General features: G+C 42.9%; 1 protein-coding gene across 3 annotated transcripts in view; it reads left to right on the top strand.

Moving 5' to 3' along the window:
• Positions 1-15900, top strand: part of c2cd2l (c2cd2 like) — a 136166-nt gene extending 120266 nt beyond the window's left edge. For 2 of the 3 annotated variants that reach the window (XM_073030073.1, XM_073030071.1), the window contains 6 exons: positions 3198-3325; positions 6820-6991; positions 8230-8322; positions 10025-10161; positions 11927-12212; positions 13162-15900. In XM_073030073.1, coding sequence (XP_072886174.1) covers positions 3198-3325; positions 6820-6991; positions 8230-8322; positions 10025-10161; positions 11927-12212; positions 13162-13391 — 1046 coding nt within the window. In that variant the 3' untranslated portion in view covers positions 13392-15900. The remainder of the gene's footprint in view (positions 1-3197; positions 3326-6819; positions 6992-8229; positions 8323-10024; positions 10162-11926; positions 12213-13161) is intronic. The other variant, XM_073030072.1, reaches the window with a different exon arrangement.
• Positions 15901-16382: the final 482 nt, after the last annotated feature.

Genomic DNA, 16382 nt, shown 5'->3' with positions numbered 1-16382 from the left:
CTCTACAGAGTGATCTAAATTAGTTACAGATATAAAACAAAATATAATTGATTACATAAGTATACACCCCCTTTAATATGACACACTAAATCATCACTGGTTTAGCCGATTAGTTTTAGAAACCATGTAATTAGCTAAATGGAGGCCACCGTGTGCAGTCAAGGTGTTTCAATTGATTGTAGTAAAAATACACCTGTATCTGGAAGGTCCAACTGCTGGTGAGTCAGTATCCTGGCAAAAACTACACCACGAAGACAAAAGAACACTCCAAGTACATACGCAAAAAGGTTATTGAAAAACACAAGTCAGGAGATGGATACAAAAACATTTCCAAGTCACTGAATATCCCTTGGAGCACAGCTAAGTCAATCATCAAGAAATGGAAAGAATATGGCACAGCTGTAAATCTGCCTGAGCAGGCCATCCTCAAAAACTGAGTGACCGTGCAAGAAAGGGAATAGTGAGGGAGGCCACTATGATAACTCTGGAGGGGTTACAAGCTTCAGTGGCTGAGATGGGAGAGACTGCACAGATAGCAACTGTTGTCCGGGTGCTTCACCAGTCGCAGCTTTATGGGAGAGTGGCAAAGAGAATGCCACTGTTGGGGGCGGGGGGGGGGGGGGGAACTCACATGAAATCTTGTCTAGAGTTTGCCAGAAGGCATGTGGGAGACTCTGAAGTCAGCTGGAAGAAGGTTCTATGGTCTGATTAAACCAAAATTGGGCTTTTTGGCCTTCAGACTAAACACTATGTTTGGCATAAGCCAAACACTGCACATAATCAAAAACACACCATCCCTACCGTGAAGCATGGTGGTCCATGCATCATGCTGTGAGATGCTTCACTGCAGCAGGCCCTGGGAGGCTTGTGAAGGTAGAGGGTAAAATGAATGCAGCAAAAAACAAGGAAATCCTGCAGGAAAACCTGATGCAGTCTGCAAGAGAACTGTGACTTGGGAGAAGATTTGTTTTCCAGCAAGACAATGACCACAAGCATAAAGCCAAAGCTACACAGGAATGGCTTAAAAACAACAAAGTTAATGTCCTGGAGTGGCCAAGTCAGAGTCCAGACCTCAACCTGGACTTGAAAAGGGCTGTGCACTTATGATCTCTATGCAATTTGACAAAATTTGAGCGGTTTTGTAAAGAAGAATGGGGAAAATTACAGTGTCCAGATGTGCAAAGCTGATAGAGACTTAATTGCTGCCAAAGGTGCATCTACTAAATACTGACTTGAAGGGACGAGTAATTATGCAATAAATAAATAATGTTGTGCTTAATAATTGTAATAAATTGAAACCAATTTGTAGAAAATTGTTTTCACTTTCACATGAAAGTGTCTTTTTCTGTTAATCAGTGTAAAAGAAAAAGCCAAATTAAATCCAATATGATTCAATGTTGTAAAACAATAGAATATGAACATTTCTGGGGGGGGTGGGGGATACTTTTTATAGGCACTGTACCTTCAGACCTTTTAGTTTCCCAAGAACTTTCTCCCTAGTAATAACAAGTTTACACATTTCTGACCCCTGACACTCAGGAACTTTCACCACACTGCCAGTGTCTTTCACAGTGAAGACTGATGCAAAATAGTACCGTAATTCTTTTGTCCACCACTCCTATGTTCCCCATTACTACCTCTCTAGCATCGTTTGCTGGTGGTCCGATATCCACACTCACCTCTTTTACACTTTATGTATCTGAAAAACTTTTGGTATTCTCTTTAATATTATTGGCTAGCTTACTTTTATATTCCACCTTCATCTTTCTTAATGACTTTTTAGTTGCCTTCTGTTGGATTTTAAAAGCTTCCCAATCCTCTAATTTCCCACTAGTCTTTGCTCTATTATGTGCCCTCTCTATGGGCCCCCTGCACCAGTTCCTCAACCATGCATTCACCTGCCAAATCATCCTATTCTTGCCCTCGCTGGCACATGGCACAGGCAGCAATCTAGGGATTACCACCCCGGAGGTCCTGTTTCTCAGCTTTCTACCTAGCTCCCTAAAATCTCTCTTTGTGACCTCCTCACCTTGCCTACCTATGTCATTGGTGCCAATATGCACCAAAACTTCTGGCTGCTCACCCTCACCCTTGAGAATGCCATGGGCCCAATCCGAGACACCCCTGACCCTGGCACCAGGGAGCCAACATACCATCCAGGTGTCTCTATCGCGCCTACAGAGCCTCCTCTCTGTTCCTCTGACTGAGGAATCTCCTATCAACAGTACAGTCCTCTTCACCTCTCTGCCCTTCTGAGCCACAGCACCAGACTCAGTACCAGTGACCTGGTCACTGTGGCTCCCCTCTCGTAGGTCATCCCCCTCAATAGTATCTGAAGTTGAGTACTTATAATTGAGGGGAACAGCCATAAGAGTACTTTGTACCAGCTGCCCCTTTCCCCTCTTTCTCCTGACCGTCACCCAGTTACCTGCAACCTAGGGATGACTACCTCCCTGTAGCTCCTGTCTATCATCTCCTCATTCTCCCGTATGAGTCCTAGGTTCCTACAGCTCGAGTTCCTTAATACGTTCTCTCAGGAGCTGGAGCTCGGTGCACCTGGTACAGATGTGGTTATCCGGGAGGCTGCAGGTCTCCCAGACTTCCCACATTCCACACACAGTATAAAACGCTGCCCCTGGAGTCTTTCTCACTACACTACCATGCCCTAACAGACAAAGAATGAACAAATAAGAACAAAATTAGAGAAACTTACCAAATACTTTACCTCACCCAAGCCTGATCTTGCTAAAGCCACTCCAAACACTGCCACACTCAAAAGAATGGCTTCTCCGCTTGCACTTGCATTACTTTTATTTGCCCTTTCTAATGAATCCCTCTCACTGATTGGTCGCAGCCCAACTCAGAGAAACTGTCGCAAAGCTCTGCCTTTTAAATCTTGATCGCGGACCTGATTGAAAAGGTAGCTCTATTTTCGCACTCCCTCTTGTTGATTGGTCGCAGTCCAACTCAGAGAAACTGTCGCAAAGCTCTGCCTTTTAAATCTTGATCGCGGACCTGATTGAAAAGGTAACTCTATTTATGCACTCCCTCTCGTTGATTGGTTGCAGTCCAACTTGGACCATTGCAGGCAGATCACAAGCCATCTGTTGGGACTGAAGATCCCCAGTGTATTGAGGCATCTTCTGATATGGGTGGGTGGCAGTCATACATCAAAATGCGTGTTTATTCTTTTCCAGATGTATTATTGGGACAGAGTGTGATCCCACTGGATTTATCTCGGAGATCACCTTCTGGATGCCAGAGCTTTCCCTTAGCAGCCTCTCCAGAAATGTCGAGTACTTCCGCTGGATCAGTCTCACTGGAGGTAGTCTAACTTTCCTGCCTTTCATCTTTGTTATTTGATTTCATTTTCCTCATTTCTCCTATGTTGCTGGTGTCTGTTCCTCCTTAAATGAGGAACATCTCCAAGGATCTATCCTGGGCCCCAACACATTGATTCAGTCAGGAAGAAGCCACACCAGCGGCTATACTTCATTAGGATTTTGAAGAGATTTGCTTTGTTACAAAAGACTTGAGCAACTTCTATTGATGTACAAAGCATTCCGACTGGTTGTTTCACCCCCTGCTCTGGAGGCTCCAATGCACAGGATCAAAAGAGGGTGCAGAGGATCGTAGACTCAGCCAGCTGCATCACGGGCTTAACTCTCCCCACCATCGAGGGCATTTTCAAAAGGCAGCATCCATCATAACCCAGGACATCCTCCGCCTAGGGCATTCACTCTTATTACTGCCAGGAACAGGAACCGAAAGACCTGCACTCTATGTTTCAGGAACAACTTCCTCCTCTCCATCATCAGATTTCTGAATGGACAATTCAAAGGATTCAAAGTCAAAATACATTTCTTATCAAAGTATGTATACAGTACACAACTCTAGGATTCATCTTCTCACAGACAGCCACAAAACAAAGAAGAACAATGGAACCATTCAAAGCATCAAACCCCACCCCCCATGCGCAAATAAACAAATCGCGCAAACAGCAAAAAAGCTAGCGAAAGCTCAAAATCAAAAGGCAAGCTTCAGTTCAGCGCAGTGTTCATTATCTGCAGGCCTCCCGATTCAAAAATCACCCAGAACTAGCAACAAAAAAAGGAACAACCAGAAAAACGAGAACACATCATAAACGTGAATTAGAGTCCCATCCGGAAACTGTGTCGATTAAACTTTGCTCTGGCACTATCCTCCGACGGCATCGAGAGAGAGAGAGAGATCATTCGAATGCAAGGACCTTCCCTTGGGAGCAGCGAGTGGGAGGGAGACAGAGACGGTAACACACAGACACTTTCCTTCACCGGCAGCGAGTGAGAGGCTGGTAGACGGCGCTGAACACCCGCTCACCTCTGCACCCTCCTTGATGGTTTGAGTCTCCCTTGGTGCTTTGATCAGCGAGAGATGGAGTTGATCATGGGTTCGCTATTGCCCCCACCCACCACCCCGTCTCCAGGCTTCCTGGCCTCCATACCACACACTTTGCTCGCGGCCTCGTGGTACCCTCTCGGAGACAGCAAAGCGCCAGATTGCCCGTTCAGCCCAAAAACACACCAGAAGGCAGATAACAGGCTCCAAGAGTAGCAGAACCACACCTGAAATGTAAAGAGGTGAAAGGAGATGCTTCATGACCTGTCTTGCTCTCTTTCTACACTGTCTATTTATTTATTTATTATTGCGATCTGTGGTAAATTTTTATATTGTAATGTACTGTTGCTGTAGGCTAACAAATTTTATATGTGTCAGTGACAATAAATCTGATTCTGATTCTGAAATGCGGAGGTTCTGCTATGCTTGAGAGGACCCTGCAGTAAACCTAGATCAAAAGATCCAATTATTTCCTTTCATTTGCATTTGTGGCAATATTTGCAAATAGTTGCTGTGACATTTTGTCCACAAACATCTTCCCCTCAGCACTGATTAAGAGTGAGACTGAGAACAATGAGGTTTTATTTGTTTGGTTGTTTAGTGATATGGTGTGGTGTAGCCTCTTCCTGCCCTTCGAGCCACCCGGCCCCAGCAACCTCTGACAATCCTGATTAACCCTGACCTAATCACGGAACAATTTACAATGACCAATGGACCTGACCAGTTGGTCTTTGGACAGGAGGAGGAAACCAGAGCACCCAGAGAAAACCCACACATTCCATGGGGAAGATGTATAAACCGCTTACAGATGGCGCCAAATTCTGGAACACCCCAAGCTATAATATTAACCACTACACTACGGTGGCACCCAAAATGCCTCGAGGTGGAAAATTATCCATAGTCACTTGCAGCAATTTTGCAAAGAGATTAATGGCTGCATGCTATAGTCACCTTCCAGAATTTGATTTTCACTGACTTCCAATGCTGTTCTACATCATACATTTCACACAGAGACCAATAATTTCTAACCCTCTGATTCAACTGGTGAATAGCCAACACCCAAGGGCCTGACAGGCTTCATATTCAAACCTCAGCCTCTGCAGATATCAAAGAATTGGGAAAGCAAAAGATAAGCTTCTGGAGTTACTCAGTGGGTCAGGCAACATCCAAGGAGGCAAAGCAATGGTTGGTATTTCAGGTCGAGATCAAACAGGAGATTGTACAGGGCAGATAGTGTGAAGAAGTGAGAGGGAGAAGTTTGAGGCTTCACACTAGCTATTTCTCCATGGCATGGTAGTGTAGCGGTTAGCGTAATCACCTTACCAGGCTTTGTTTCCACTGCTATCTGAAAGGAGTTTGTATACTCTGCCCATGACCTTTTGGGTTTCCTCTGGGTGCTCCAGTTTCCTCCAAAGGAGTACAGTTAGGGTTAGTAAATTGTGGGCATATTATGTTGGTGTCGGATGTATGGCGACATGTTGGCTGTCCAGCACAATTCTAGCTGATTTTGATTTAACACAACCAATGCATTTCACTGTATGTTTTGATGTACATGTGACAAATAAAGCTCATCTTTCTGTCTTTCTTTTCTCCACACTCTCAGTCCTGATGCAGAGTCTCAAACTGAGATGTCAACCATCTCTCTACCTCAACCTGTTGAGTTCCTCCAGCAGTCAGATTTGTTGCATCAAATTCCAGTATCTGCAGTGTCTTGAGTTTTCATTGTGAAAGCAAGAAACTGCTGATGTGAGAAATTTGAAATCAAAACAATAAATACTGTAAACTCTTCAAGGTAGGCGATGTAATTGGTGCTAGAATATTAGTGTTTCAAGTTGAAGACCTTCTCTAAAGAACAACTGCATCTCAGCAGTAATGGTGCCTGCCTATCCTCACAGTCTACTGAACTTCACTGCCTAAGTTTGTATGCAAAGAATATCTCCTGACCAGATAGCATAAATTTAATTCAGGTTTATTTATCACATGTACATCAAAACAGACTGAAGTGCATTGTTGGCATTAATGAACAACACAACCCAAGGATGTGCTGTGGACCAGCTGCAAGTGTGGCCACATTCCAGCACCAACAAAGCATGCTCGGGAAAGCAAAACAGAACACAACAAAACAAAACAACAGCAGCAAAATAAGCCCTTTTCCTCCCCACCCCTTCCCTCCCAACTCTGAGTCCTCCAATTCCAGGACAGGCCTCAGGACTTCCCCAGTGGACTTCAGACTCATAGGCCCAAGGCTTTGATCATTGGGCTTCAACTTCCAGGCTTCTGATCAACCTCAGGACCAGCTGGTGACGGGACCATTCACAGGACATTATGGCAACCAAGAAACATTAACTGATCACTACTTTTGGGAAAATAGAGGCACAGATAGGGAGGTAGTAGAGACAGATCATTCAGTGTTTTTCACTCAGTGTGTTTTTTCCCCCATAGTTGATTTACGTGGAGCCAACAGATCCCAAGCCAGCCCAGTCACTGCTCCCTCTGCGGACAACTGTCACCCCTACGAAAAAGATTGAAATGGATCGAACGATAATGCCTGACGGAACCATAGTGACAACAGTAACGACAATCCAATCCCGGCCTAAATTGGATAGCAAAATAGGTGAGGCTCCTGTTGTTTTCATATTGAAATAGCTCATCTATTTGTATTTCTAGAGCTCGCTGGCTGAATGTGCCTTTTCCTTCTGGTAGTTCCAAATACAGGTAGTCCCCGAGTTACGAACACCCGACTTACGGTCAACTCGTACTTACGAACTGAGGAAAGAGAACGCCGTTCGCCATTTTAAGTCAGATCACAACACCATCCGCCATTTTGTTGTTGCCGTTGACACTATGTTGAGTGTTTAACTTTGTATTTGGCTTAAGTTTTCTTAGTAAGATTCACCCTGACTGCACCCCCCCCCCCCCCCCATTCCGGTCAGCTGGTGGTGCAGTGAGATCGGTGCCGGGCTAGAGAACAGAGGTTCCTGAGTTCGATTTAGTGACAGACTGCTCCCGTTGATGTCGATCCAGTGACTCCCGTACCATCCGTGCCGGGTTGGTGACGAGCTTGCAACTCGACCTTGTAAAAAAAACACTGCCACCTCCAGTTTAAATTCCCACGCAGAATATTGTGGAGAATCAAATACCCATACCCAAACTCAGCACAGCCCCCACATGTCCCATTTAGCCTTTCTCAGTGTGGTGGAGTTTAGGACCTAGGGAATTCACTGCGGTGGTCCTTAGGACCCAGCGGACCTCGGGAGCCGGCGGAGCTTGGGACCCGTCGCCCGCAGTGTTTCTGTTCCATTGACGGGAAGCGATCGCGATTGAAAATAAAGTGGAAATAATAAAGCGTTTGGAAAGAGGTGAAATGCCATTGGTAATTGGAAAAGCGTTAGGCTACAGTCGGTCAACGATCGGAACAATTTTAAAGGATAACGGATAAAGTGAGAATAGTGGAGAATGTGAAACGCCCTGCCCCGATGAAAGCTACAATTATTACTAAGCAACGCGGTAGTTTAATTATTGGAATACATACGTTTCTGAAGTGTTTTATATGCATAGAAAGGTAAAATATATACTATATACTAAGACAAACGTTTGACTAACTGATGCTAAATAATACCGGATGTACTTGTTCTGACTTATGTACAAGTCCAACTTAAAGACGGACTCAGGAACAGAACTCGTACGTAACCCGGGGACTGCCTGTACTTTTTTGTTACGGAATCCACCTGTTTTTTAATGTTACATAGTACCAATTGCAGTCACTCGCTACTTACGTCAAACACAGCTGCAGCTGTGTATTCAGAGCCTTTCAACTAAAGGTCTGTTAACTTCTGTGCTTCTTGCCCTCAGATTCTCCCACAAGGTCGCCCTCCAAGGTGGAAGTAACGGAGAAGAGAAACATCAAGCTGGATGATAGCCCCATGAGTCAGCCTCCCAGTAATGGTAAATTGTGTCACTCTGAGAACCCAAGTTCAGGGATGGTGCTACTTCTGAAAGCCTCTGGGACTATAGCCTCTTTTGAGACAATTTTAACTTTTACAAGATGATCAATATTGGATTTACCACCTAAAACATGTTAATTTATTCCAATAGAAAAGTGGAAAAGAGTGCATGTTAGACTGCCAGTCCAATCTTGCTCACTTTAGCCAAAGCAAAGCACCAAATGCTTAAATAAAAAAACACAGGAAGTGTAGATGCTATAAAACTGGAACAAAATGAGAAAATAAAATGCTGGAAATCCGGAGTAACCTACACAAACAAAATGCTGGAGGAACTCAGCAGGTCAGGCAGCATCCATGGTTATGAATAAACAGTCAGTGTTTCGGGCTGAGACCCTTCATCAGTACTGGAAAGGAAGGGGGAAGAAGCCAGAATAAGAAGGTGGGCTAGGGGAAGAAGTGCGAGCTAGAAGGTGATAGATGAAGCCAGGTGAGTGGGGGAGAGGAGATAAAGTGAGAAGCTGACAGGTGATAGGTGGAAGAAGTAAAGGGATGATGAAGGAATCTGATAGGAAAGCAGCGTGGACCATGGAATAAAAGGAAGGAGGAGGGGCATCAGAGGGAGGCGATGGGCAGGTGAGGAGAAGAGAAAGGGGGTAAACGGGGAGCCAGAATAGCTCTTGGCATTAAGAAATACTGTAAAGTCTCAACATGTCAGGTAATATATGTATAGAGAAACAGAATTTTGTTTCATCAGCTCAAAACATTGACTCTCTATGATGCTTTTGATCTGCTGAGTCTCAGTAGCATTTTCCTTTATTGTTTTAAATGTTTGACTAAGCTTTTTCTAGTACATTCTTCCTGAGGTCCGCTGGGTCCCAAGTGCTGGTAAATGGGATTAGTGTAGAGGTTAGTCCCAGACCCCTTGTTTAACGGTATTGGTCCATGGCCTAAATGGTTGGGAGCCCCTGGTGTAGATGGATAATTAAGGATTGGTGTAGACATAGTGAACAAACAGGTGTGTGTCTGTACTGTATGAGTCTATAACACCTCCACCAAAGAGGACAGGAGTACTGATCGCTGTCCTTAATGCTATATCGGAAGCTGTCTTCTTTCGTATCTGCCTTGATGGCGCTGTTAACTGGCACTTTCTGGCAAACCTTGTACATCAATTATGGAGTTTGTGTTGAACTCTTCACCAAGGCATATATGAAAGAAGACTGTTTCTTTACCTTCATCAGGACCTGAAGAACAGTCTTGGCCCAAAATGTAGAATGTTTATTCATTTACATTTCTTGACCTGTTGAGCTCCCCCAGCATTTTCCAGCATCTACAGAACCTCTTGTGTTTCTATTTCTCTCCCTGCAGATACTACCTGACATATTGAGATTTTCCAGTTTTTCTTTTTGATTCAATTGTACAGTGTCTACACTTCCTTTGCTATTAATTGAACTCATGCCTTCAGTGTGAATGGGTGGTTAAAGGTGAATTCACCTATACCCTCCAAGCTGTCTCTCTGCTTCCCCGCGTGTGTTTCTCTCTTTGACTACCCCCTTCATTCTTTCACATCTTTTTTCTTTCTCCTCTCATTCTCTCTTTACACCTACCTCCTCCCCAACTCTCTCCACCATACTCCCTCCCCCCCCCAGTCCATTTCTCCCTCTCATGTACTTCCGTGCTAATGATAACATTGTACGTTTGGACAGTAGTGGATAACCACCTCGCTAATGGTTTGGATCCAGTCGTACAGACTGCAATTCGGCAACTGACAGAATCTGCTAACAAGCCTAGCAAAAAGACACCAACCAAGCGCAGCACACTGATTATTTCAGGAGTTTCAAAGGTAACCTTACTCCACTAATGAGCAATGTGCACTGGTTTCAGCAGCTTGTGTGGTTGTTCATTTAATGGTCTCCTTATATTAGCAATTTGAGAGGCAGAAATGTAAGCAGCAACTTTGGAAGAAAATGTTAACTATTAAAACTTAATGGTCAATACCAGTCCAAACACTCAAGGCTATTGCTTAAGTTTTGCATAATCAATTGTTTGTTGTGATACACAAGAGTTTTATTGTCGCAGGTGATAAACCAGGGATGTGCAATCCTCAAGGCCATAGGGACAATGAAAAGTTCAAATTGCAGCTTGGATATGTTTGATTTACAGGTCTATTCAGAGTTTTTAGATGTGTCTGGGAGGAAAAAAGGCAGGAGAGTGGGGTTAATCTGCGAATTCACTTGCAGACCAAGATGATCTTTGTTGATTTGTTCTATCAGGCTACATCCTTGCAGAAAGGAGCTAGAAGATTGTTCTTGAATCTACTGGATAAAAATGAAAGCCAGATGGTATGAAGTGTGAATTATTAGATAGCTATCTTCTGCTTCTATTTCTGTAGGGGCTGTGTAGGAATCTTCTCTCCCCCTTTATCTTCCTCCCAAGTTCCAAAGACGTGCGGTTAAGTTTAGTAAGTTGTGGGCATGCTACGTTGATGCGGGAAGCGTGGTGACACTTGCTAGCTGCTCCCTGGCACAATCCTCAGTGACTTGATATGACACAGAAGACACATTTCACTGTATGTTTTGATGTACATGTGGCAAGTACAGCTAATCTTTAACTCTTTAATTAAAAACCTACCTTTATGACCGACCCTTAACTGCCCCAAATTCTCCTTGCTTAACTTGGTGTCAAAGTTTATCTGGTACTGAGCTCGTAACATTAAGATAAACTTCAGCTTATAGCATTAAGATATAAGCTGGTATTGAGCTTAGAACACTGAGATTCTACGTAAGTTCAAGTTATTTTTTTTCCTTAAAATGTTATTGTTATTTTAATCATGCACCTGTATCTCATTTGCACAACAAGGTTTCACCATTTGATTCAAGGTACATAAAAGTACACATTCACTATCAATGTCAACATGGATTAATTAGCACTAAAACAGAACAGGACAGCACAGGAACAGGCCCTACGGCCCACAGTGTGGTTCCGAGCTAATTAAGCCAATGACTCCTAATCCATTCTGCCAGCATGTGGTCCAATTCCCTCAATTCTTTGCATATTAATGTATCTATCTGAGAGCTTCTTAACTATTTTTATCATATCTCCCTTCACCACCACTCCTGGCAGCAGATTCCAGGCATCCACCAGTCTGTAGGGGGGAAAAATTTGCCTCGCACATCTTCTTTGGACTTCTCCCTTACTAGAAACGCATGCCTTAGAACAACTATGGTACACGTCAGAGAATGATCAAATAAGACACCAAGCCAAAGCGGTTGATTTGAGAAGCACCTTAAAGGAGGAAAAAGAGAACTGGAGAGATTAGGGAAGGAATTTGGAAGCTGACGCCCATGGCAGCCAGAAGTGGGAGAGAGAATATGAAAGGAGTTCTACACACAAAAATGCTGGAGGAACTCAACAGGTCAGGCATCATCTATGTAGAGGAATAAACAGTTAATGTTTTAGACCAAGATTCTTCATCAGAAGAACAGAAGTATTATAGAGTGCTTTGGGGTTAAAGGAAATTATAGAGAATGGGTTGGGGAAAAAAAGTGACTAGAATTGTCTGCACTATATACATAGGCTGATGTCCTCTCCTTTTTTTTCTGATCCAGACTCCCATTGATCAGGAAGAAATGGCTCTGTCTGTGGGCTATGCAGCAGCTATGGACGCCTCTCTGCAGTCCGAGCCGGGGTTGCCTGCCCTCCCCCAGTGCAGTGCTCAGACTGCACTAGAGTCGCCCAAATCCATTGATTCTCTGAACCAGCGGCAACCAGCCAGCCAAGACCAGGACGAAGCCGTTGCATCTGATATTTCAGAGCGGCCGTCAGTGGATGATGTAGAATCTGAAACAGGGTCAACGGGAGCACTGGAAACGAGAAGCTTGAAGGATCACAAAGGTAAACACAAAGGAGTCGATCATTACGCTTTTAAGTATCTCTCTCCCCCCTCCCACCAATGAATTGTATCACTTTGTAAATCTTCCAGGCACTACAGTTTAAGTTATATTAAATGCTAAATAATGCATCAATAATAATTATCTGTGGGGAAAATGGAGGGCAGTGAGCTATAGTTCCTTCATTTTGTATTTTTCTTCAAGGGAAGTGGGCTTTGCAAACTGAAGAAGTATTTCATTGCCCGCCTCTAGTTGCCCTCGAGAAGGTAGTAGTGAGCTGCCTTTCTGAACTGCTACACACCTTGAGATGTGGGTATGTTCACTATGCTGTTAGGAGAGAGTATCTACATCTAGTTTTATTTCATTGTGGTTTATTGCAACTGAATGGCTTGCTAAACTATTTCAGAGGGCATTTAAGAGGCAACCACATGGCTGTAGGTCACATACAGGCCATGTAATTCCTTACACCTGTTTGGCACGGTCACATAGTGGTTAGCACAATCAGTTTCCAGCATGAGCGATTACTGATCAGGGTTCAATTCCCATTGCTGTCTGTAAGGAGTTCTCCCCATGACTGCATGGGTTTCCTCCTGGTGCTCCAGTTTCCTCCCACATTCCAATTGCATATGGGTTAGAGTTCGTAAGTCGTGAGTATGCTATGTTGGCACCAGAAGTACGGCACCACTTGCGGGCTGTCCCCAGCGCATCCTCAGACTGTGATTTGACACGATCAATTAACTTCACTGTATGTTTCAGTGTTTTGATATGAATGTGACAGATAAAACTAATCTTTTAATATCTTTGTCAATGGCAGATGTACCTTTCCATGGTTGTACGTTAATATTCTAGGCCAATGAACTATGTCCAGCACTATCTTCTTTATATAATACTGTTTCATTCCTCTATCCCATGATGAATTATCATTGCTAGATTGTTATCATATTTTCTTGTAGTTGGCTTTCTACGAAGTGGAACCAAGCTTTTGTTCAGGAAGAAACACAAGCAGAAGGAGTCAGGCTTTAGTCACTCCCACGATGACCTATCCAACGTGAGTGACAGTCCTTCATCTACACGGAAGAAATCGGGAAGCTTCTCTCGAAAGCTTATTAAGCGCTTCTCCTTCAAGTCCAAGTCCAAGTCAAAGGCCAACACAAACGGCAATTCTGGGGCAAGTGGGAACTGAATGAGCTAGAATGCCCAAACAGCGTTGTTAGATTGGGTACTTGGAGGTTCAACTGACAACAAGAGGCAAAGCACTAAGGGGCCCATCTGAGATTGTTGCAGTAATTTCTGTCCTGGGTTTCTTTTCAGTGACTTTCTGTGAAATGATAAGAGTGCTATCATCATTCATCTGCCATCGCTTGTGAAAGCCACTTTGCAATAACATTTCTCCCATGTCTGACAATGTTGTGTTGATGGGAAATAAAATGGACCTTTCAACAGCCTGAAGCCAAGGAAGTCCTTGAGATAAAGACAAAGACACAAATGCATTTGTTTGGTGACACTAGCTTTGAATGTAAATTAACAACCAGATTTAACCTTTCCCCAACTTTATTTATTGAAAGTCTATAACTTTGCCAAGCTTTGGCAGCTGTATAAGATATTTTATTAGAAATACTGTTGTAATGTTTTAATTGGGAGGAATGAATTGTTATTGATTGCTGCCTGTTATTGCATTTACTGATTTATTGATATTTTGAAAATGTAAATGTAGAGACAAAATTTTATTCTTTCTCTGTTCTCCTTAGATCCTGAAAGACATCCAAAACAAGGGCATGATGAGATGGGTTATTTCTACAGGGGGAGAATGTGCTTGCTTTGGGAAATTGAGATAACATTAATCAGTTGCATTTGTTGCACTTTCTTGCATTCACCAGGTTTACTGACAGATCACATCCTGCTTTCCTTGTAAACCAGGATGTTGAATCTAATTCTGGTCAAGGCCTGGTGAAGGTACAGAGAATATTTGTGAGGAATGTGAATCTTCAGTTTCAGAGAGGCCATGTCTTTGGAGCATAGGTATAGGGAAAGATTTGAAAATCAGCCATGATTGAATGGTGGAGCGGACTTGAACAGCCTAATTCTGCTTCTGTATCTTATGGTCTTAAGGCCTTGTTCCAAATTTTGAAGATATTTAGTAAAAGCAACTGGGAAATAAACAGTTTCTAATGGTACAAGCTTTGGGAATTGATGACAGGTAAGATTTTTTTAATGCAGTGAGTTATTTGATGTGAAGTGCTCATCCTAAAAAGAATAGGAATAGATTCAATTGTAAGTCTCAAAGTGGACATCAAAGAGAGAAAATTTGCAGGGATACAGAGTAAGGAAGTGGCTCTATCGAAAAGTTAACCTAGGCACAATGGACTGCAATGTCTTCCGTAATGTATCGTTCTTTGGTTTTATAAATATCCCATTGGCCCAATAGTGACTGAGTGTAACTTAAATAAATGTCATTAGAAAATGCTGGAAAACACTCCACAGGTCAGGGTGAATTGGTGGAGAGACAAAAAGAATTACTGTTTCAGGCTGATGAATTCAGATTCCCAACAAACCATTTCAGATGACAAATGTTCCCTGTAATATTAACTGTTACCTCTTCAACAATCTTCCTGACCTGAAGAGTGTTTTTAATCTACCTTCAGATTTTATTTTAGAATTTCTGGCAATTGTCACTATTTTTGTGCTTGTCAAAGAAAATCATGTTCAGGATGGGTGGTGGGCTGTAATTTAATATGAAGATAATATTTACCCCCTTGTGAAGGAACTGACGTGAGACCATACAGTAACCATTATCACGATACCCAGTGGGTGCATAGCCTTTGGCATAGCCACAATAAGATAGTTACTAAGGTGCCCGAGGCATGTTCATGATAAACTTTGTATATAGAGAAATTTATACTAGTGCAAGTCTATCCTGCAGTGCTTGGTGAGACTGCCTATAAAAGATGATTTGTGCCCAGTTTCTTGAACAACGCTGACTCTATGGATTAGATCCCCACTCCAATTAATTTGTTTTAGTTTTTGTTCTATTGATAAATTCTAAGGCATCTCAGTTGCCTCCTCACAGAGATTGGTGATTATTCCAAGACTTCTTGCAGGTAGCTCCTTGTGAGATACACATGTAAAAAGAATTGTCCACAATAAACCTTAATCTTGTCTTTTCTGCAGCCAGGTGAAGGATGGTGAATGAATATAATTATGATGTGACATCATCTTAGCTCTGACAGTCATTTTGTAGCGGCAGGTAACGCTTTGGAAATCACAGCCAGCCAGTTGGCTTCCAATTCTTGCAGAGTGGACTCCGTTCTGAAATTAGTTTTTGTTAAGAATGAAAAATATATCAAAAACCTTAAAAACCTCAAAAAATAATCCTCCTAGAGACAAGTGGGAAGATTACCTCTTAAGAATAACCAGTCAGCTGACACCAAGATGGAGATGTGTGTTGGGTTTGGAAGGTCTCCAGTCATCATTGTTTGCTACTGGTTTGCAGAGTGGTCAAACCCCAGGAAGCAAATACCATTTTAGGAGGTACATATCTGTAGGTACTTTCCCATAGATTACTGTGGGCTGCACTGTCCTGAATGCTACTTTAAACCCAAACTCATTTCCTGAAGTTTCTTGGAAATAAATATTGTTTTAAAAATGTATTGTTCACACAGCAACCGCATGTTTTAATAAAGATTTTGATTGTTTTTAAGTGTATAATTTGAAAAAGGTTGGCTCCATCCTGGACAAAGCATTCACCACCCTCTGGCCCTCTATGACTGTGGTGCACCATCCTGGCAAGGTTTCTTCCAAAGACAACACATTCCAATCCCGTTATTTCTTCATCAAGAATGACAAAAGCAGAAAGTATGTGGGAATCAAACTACAGATTTATCAGGCAAGATTTCCACTTAAAGAAACCATGCTGACTGTGGCCTATTTTATCATGTGCCTCAAGGTACCCTGAAACCACATGCTTAACAATGGACTCCAACATCTTCCCAATCACTGAAGTCAGGCTAACTGACCTAATTTCTTTTGTTCTGCTCCCCTAGTGATTCTTGAAAGATCATTACTAATGCATCCACAATCTCTTCAGCTACCTCTTTTCAGAACTCTGGGATGTGGTCTATCTCGTCCAGATTGACTTATCTACCTTAAGATCTTCCAACTTCCCATGCATCTTCTC

Source organism: Hemitrygon akajei, chromosome 26 (genome assembly GCF_048418815.1).
Source record: "Hemitrygon akajei chromosome 26, sHemAka1.3, whole genome shotgun sequence".
Taxonomy (NCBI): Eukaryota; Metazoa; Chordata; class Chondrichthyes; order Myliobatiformes; family Dasyatidae; genus Hemitrygon; species Hemitrygon akajei.
The sequence above is the reverse complement of the archived record's forward strand: the minus strand, read 5'-3'. Positions and strand labels throughout refer to the sequence as shown.